General features: G+C 38.7%; 1 protein-coding gene across 1 annotated transcript; it reads right to left on the reverse strand.

Moving 5' to 3' along the window:
* Window positions 1-4,712: 4,712 nt before the first annotated feature.
* Window positions 4,713-5,654, reverse strand: LOC121462974 (olfactory receptor 1N1-like). The gene has a single exon (XM_041674965.1). The coding sequence runs from the start codon at window positions 5,652-5,654 to the stop codon at window positions 4,713-4,715; it is 942 nt and encodes a 313-aa protein (XP_041530899.1).
* Window positions 5,655-6,187: the final 533 nt, after the last annotated feature.

Consider the following 6,187-nt stretch of genomic DNA (forward strand, 5'->3'; position numbering starts at 1 on the left):
CACTACCCAATCAGGATGGCCTTAGACATACAGAACTGTTCCCTGAGTGCTATAATTAAAGAAACTGAACCATCACACCCTCTTCAAGGTGTGCACCAATATACAGAACTTGCTGTGGATGCTTCATTACTAGATATACCCCTTATACTTTGACTTAAAGAGAGAGCTGCCTTTTAAAATGTAACAGACAACATGGCCAATGTGACAGTATAGTATAATTATCAGAGTAATTTTCTTTAAATCTAGAGATGTTAATATTAATTGTACACACATACACACACACCTTATGACTAAGAATTTGTGTGTTCAAGATACTGTTTATAATGAGAAAAAAGCTTACTTCTTTTTATTTTATTTTTTTAAAATTTCATTTTGCAATCCAACCACAGTTCTCCCTCTCACCCCTCCTCCTGCTCCCTCTTGCCTCCACCCCAGTCCACCATCATCCACTCCTCCCAGCAGGAAAGGGTTCCCATGTAGAGTCAACATAAAAGTCAATTGAATTCCTAAGGTGAAATCAATGTCCCTTTAACACTAGATAATACCATATGGTACAAAACATCTTCCCTGGCTCTTAGGACCTCGAGGAAGAAGGAGTAATGTTTATGTCCCATTTATGGCTAAGAATTCCACAGTTTCTAACTTTGTTGTACATTGGAAAGCTCTCAGTCTAAGAGCTCATCACTAAAAAAAGCTACTCTGATAAAAATTTGGAGGGTCATTAATTCATGGATATAAGAGTAACTCATTAAATCATTAGGAGTCAATTAATACTGTTGCCATTTAGCAGATCAATAATAAGTTGGTCTTTCCCCTAGATTCTTGCCCCTCATAAGAGTGTCAGGTATGAATTTTCAATTTGTGGGATAGGCCTTAAATCCAATCAGAAAGCATTTGGTTACTCCTATGACATTCTTACCACTATTGAACCAACGGATATGTTTTGCTGGGTGCATTCATTATTGTATCTCACTGTGTTCATAGGTTATGTAAGATAAATGATTATTTTTTTCCTCTAGTGCTATGTGCAGAACCTTTCAGTATTATAAATTATAAATTATAATGAAGCTTCCAAGTGAACACCATATTCATTTTTTCATTATTTCAAATATGTGGTATCTTTAGCACTAAGAACCTATTGTCAAGTTCTGGAGGGTGAACAAGAGCATTGGTAAATCCTACAATGTTTGGGGGTCAAAGGAACCTTGCTGAAAAATTCCCAAGATGCAACCCATTCCTGGCAGTGGAATTTTTATTTGCAACTCTGTGGTGTGGTATCTAGGAGGGCATTATTGCCTAATTGTAGAGTAACTCCATTTAAAAGACTTTTATATGTGTATATACATATATTTTAAGAAGTTTCCATAATAGTAGGTTTCCATATTACTTTTTCAAAACATTTTTAATATAAATTATCCCTCAGTGTATCCACTTCTCTACACTGCCACCTTATCCCAGCCCCATTTAAGACTTCTCTCATTATTCCCTTTAAACCTTTTATAACACTGCATTGAATCTGTAGGTTATTATTGGTAGGATGGATATTTCTACACTATCAAGAGAGAAATTTAGAAGTTCAAACCCAGTGGAAGTTATTTTGAATAAGTAGAATCTAAAGTACTAGAACAATGAGTAATGATGGCCATCAGTGTCCCTCAATGGTCTTCTGTATGTGCTGAACTAACAGTGTCCCTTAATGGCCCTCTGCTTACACTGAACTGATAGAACTTTGTTGAAATAGGAGCAGCGGGGCTGCGTCCCCGGCACCCAGCCGCCTGCACGGCTAGCTTTACCCAAAATAATTACACGGAAACTGTATTCTTTTAAACACTGCCTGGCCCATTAGTTTCAGTTTCCTATTGGCTAGCTCTTACATATTAATCTAACCCATTTCTAATAATCTGTGTAGCCCTATGAGCTGGCTTACCAGGGAAGATCTTAACCTGCGTCTGTCTGGAGTGGGAGAATCATGGCAACTCCTTGACTCAGCTTCTTTCTCCCAGCATTCTGTTCTGTTTACTCTGCCTACCTAATTTTATGTCCTATTAAAGGGCCAAGACAGTCTCTTTATTTAACCAATGAAAGCAACAGATTAGAAAGAAATCACTCCCATATCAGAACTTCTCACTGCCACAGTAATACTGGGGAGGACAAAGGCAACACACTCTTTGCTCTCTTAGTTGGTTTTGGGTTTGTAGGAAGTAAGTTTGACCCCCCATGACTTAAGACATAAACTCCTCTATGGGCAGACCAGATATCATCCTGGAGAAAGAGAATACTAATCTGAAGTGTAAACTTCTTCAGGACCCTAAGTCACTTTGGTCCATCTAAGAAACATTAATTCAGATTTATGCCAGTAGAGCTCAGGACTGGACTCAGTATAAAGCAAGCTCTATAAGAATGAGTATGCACTAATGTTTGAGGGTTTTTTCATTTCTCATTTAGGAAGCCAGTATGTAAATGGAGATTGGTCAGTGTTGAGCAAACTAATGATACTTTCAGAGAATTTTCAACATGAATATGTAATATTCCAGAAAGAGCCATCCCAAATCTTCTTTTCTAAGGGAATGAATAGAAAATTAAACCAAAATCAACTCCATAGGCTAGCAAATCCCTGGGGGTTGCCTTGATCTCCCAAAGGACATCTAAATCTTCAGAGTTTTCCAAATACTTTAAACCCCAGAAAGAGAATAAAGCACTTTAAAAATCCTTTTATTTAAATTGCAAGATTTTTCCATTTCCTGATTGCAGTGGACTCCTAGAGTTAAAAGAAAATGCACTTAAATCTGCGTAGAGAGACATTTGCTAAATAACATAGCTAGATTTTTGTACTCTGAGTTATGTTAAATCCCAGAAGAATGGTGATTATTCAAAAGTGCCTTAAATATGGGAAACGAATCTGTGGATAACTGTAAAGTTTTTGGACTCCCCATGGAGAAGAAACATGTAGCTTAAACAATTTAATATTTGTTAATACAAAGGTCTTTATTTAGAAAGACCACTTTAAAAGTAGAGACAGCAGTAAGACGGGACATATAGGTAAACAGTGAACAGTAGCCACACTAAATTTGAGTCAAAATTGTATGGCTCATATTTATAAAATTAGTATTCCTAAGAAACCTGGAGACAGAAATACCAGATTCATATGTCTTTAAATATGTTTTCTGTTTCTCAAATGATTTTAAGTGCTAGAATGCATTTTTGTTACAAAGACAAATCTACAAACTCAGAAAGGGCCTTTCATGACTCTCACTCAGTGGTCCCAGAAAGCTGTAGTTTGGATTAGCAGTGGAGAAGTTCATCCTCCATGAGCCCTTGAGAGATCATGGGAACCTGAGCAACCATCATAGAAACCTAAACATTGAATTTCTTTTGGGGGGCAATCCCTCCTCTATTCTGTCTCTCCTGAAATGTAACTGACATTATTTATTTCTTCACTCTGAACCTGCACTGATTCCTCTAAACCTGATGGGTATTTATTTCTTTTGATATACCTATGAGCCAATAGGCTAGGAGACTGGCTCTTAATCTAAACCTGATGGGTATTTATTTCTTTTGATTGATATACCTGTGAGCCAAAAGGCTAGGAGAGTGGCTCTAATCTCTGTGTTGCCACCCCTTTGGGAAGTTCATATTAGATATTTACACTATGATTCATAACAGTAGCAAAATTACAGTTTATAAAGTAGCAAAAGAAATAATTTTATGGTTTGTAGTCACCACGCATGAGGAATTATATAAAAGGGTCACAGTATTAAGGAGGTTGAGAACCACTGACCTAGACTTAAATGTCAGGAAGGAAGGGATTTCACCTATTCGATTCTAGGTGAGAGCTAGATCTTAAACCAAGGAACGTGGTAAATATTCTGTGAATACCTGCTGAATAAATAAATTTCAGAGTAAGGTGTTATTTCTGAGTTAAGGGAGTCATGAGGATAAACAACAGCAGCAGTCACCATTTTTGAATACCTACTATTTACTATTTAAGAATATATTATTAATAAATACATTATATGGTACATTTTACTTAATCCTCTAACCCATTAAATAGAAAATCTAGAGTAAACTGGGTGGTGCATGCTTGTACCATCTCAAAACTCAGAAGACTGTGGCAGGAGGGTGATGAGTTGCAGGCTACTATAACTACAGTATAGAAAAGACTATCTCGAGCCGGGCGGTGGTGGCGCACGCCTTTAATCCCAGCACTCGGGAGGCAGAGGCAGGCGGATCTCTGTGAGTTTGAGTCCAGCCTGGTCTACAAGAGCTAGTGCCAGGACAGGAACCAAAAAGCTACGGAGAAACCCTGTCTCGAAAAACCAAAAAAAAAAAAAAAAAAAAAAAAAGAAAGAAAGAAAAGACTATCTCAAATTAGCAAAACAAACAGTGAAAAACCAAAAGCAAACAACAACAACAAAAAAAAACCCACTGGTGGGGAAGGGGGAAAAGGGCAGGAGGAGGGGGAGGAAAATGGGAGGCTGGGAGGAGGCGGAAACGTTTTTCTTTTCTCAATAAAAAATTTAAAAAAAATAATTGATAAAAATACTGGCACTGTGAAATAATGTCTACATTATCCGTTGTCTTAATTTTATGTATGAGAAGAATGAATACATTGACTAAATTGGGCAGTAACCTCTTGGCTAACAGTTGATTGTGACTAACTGAAAGTCACTTATCTGACTCCAGTTCTGCCTTTTTATTAGACTTTGTTCTTGTTATATCTCAGAAGAAAAAATTCTCCTATGACAGACAAGCCTCTTCAAGGCCCCCTTCATGTCCTTGTTCCTTAAACTATAGATAAAGGGGTTCAACATGGGAGTCACCACTGTATACATTGCAGCAGCTGCAACATCCTTCTCTGTGGACTCTACAGAGGGAGGAAACAGATAGACACTAAAGAGTGTCCCATAGAAAACACAGACAACACAGAGGTGGGAACTACAGGTAGAAAAGGCCTTTGAACTCCCACCTGAAGTCTTAACCCTAAGGACAGCAAGCACAATGTGGACATAGGAGATGACAATACTTACAAAGGGGACCATGAGTACTGTGCCTCCAAAGCCAGAAAGCACTAACTCATTGACATGAGTGTCAGAGCATGATAGCTTCAGAACAGAGGTAATGTCACAGAAAAAGTGAGCTATTTCCCCAACAACACAGAAGGACAGTCGAGCCATGAGGAGGGTGTGAGTCAGAGCAACTACGTTGGTGAGGACCCAGCACAGGGCAAGCATCAGGGCACAAAATCGGGTATTCATGATTGTGGAATAATGGAGAGGGCGACAGATGGCCACATAGCGGTCATAGGCCATCACAGCCAGGAAGAAGCTGTCCAGATCACCAAACATCATGAATAAGTACATTTGTGTTAGGCAACCAGTATAGGAGATGGTATGGCGCTGAGTCTGAACATTAAACAACATCTTGGTCACTGTAGATGATATTAAACCCATGTCAGCAAAGGACAGGTTGGCCAAAAAGAAGTACATAGGAGTGTGGAGGTGTGGGTCAGAGCCAATGGCCAGGATGATGAGCACATTCCCAGTCAAGGTGACAAGATACATACACAGGAAAATCCCATAGAGTAACAGCTGTTGCTCTGGAAACCCTGATATTCCTCGCAGATAAAACTCTGAAGCGATGGATTGGTTGTCCATGAGCCTATAGAACCTGGAGGTCAGAAAAAATAGTCAGCATGATTCTCATGCAGTAGATGCTGGCTTCCGAGCCTTCTAATACCAACATTTGTATTTAAGTTCACTCTCTTTACTTGCAGCATGACACAACATCTTTCATGTTCATGTCTTTTTGATGACTCTCATAGTCCCTCCTCTGTATTAGATATTATATTCGCATCATTATCATCAGGTATACTCTATCATTATCAAGCCTTAGCCTAATTTTACAGCTCCTGTCATTTCCATTAGTGCGATATGGTGTATTCATGAATATGCTGAGGTAGGATAATTTTATGTTCTTTGGAGAAATGATTCAATGCAGAGAGACAGAAACAGAGAGACACAGAGAGAGAGAACTTCCTTTTATACTGATGGTTATACTCATCACTTGTTCCAACAGAAAATCCTGCATATGTGCTTTGCCCATGCCATCACCTTCATCTTTTGGGGGACACTTGCTACCTAGTCACTTGTTAAGTGTCAGGCACTGCTAAGCACTTATACAGACTTCT

This window comes from Microtus oregoni, unplaced genomic scaffold (assembly GCF_018167655.1).
Source record: "Microtus oregoni isolate MIOR12 unplaced genomic scaffold, Mior012 000025F_ref0000491, whole genome shotgun sequence".
NCBI lineage: Eukaryota > Metazoa > Chordata > Mammalia > Rodentia > Cricetidae > Microtus > Microtus oregoni.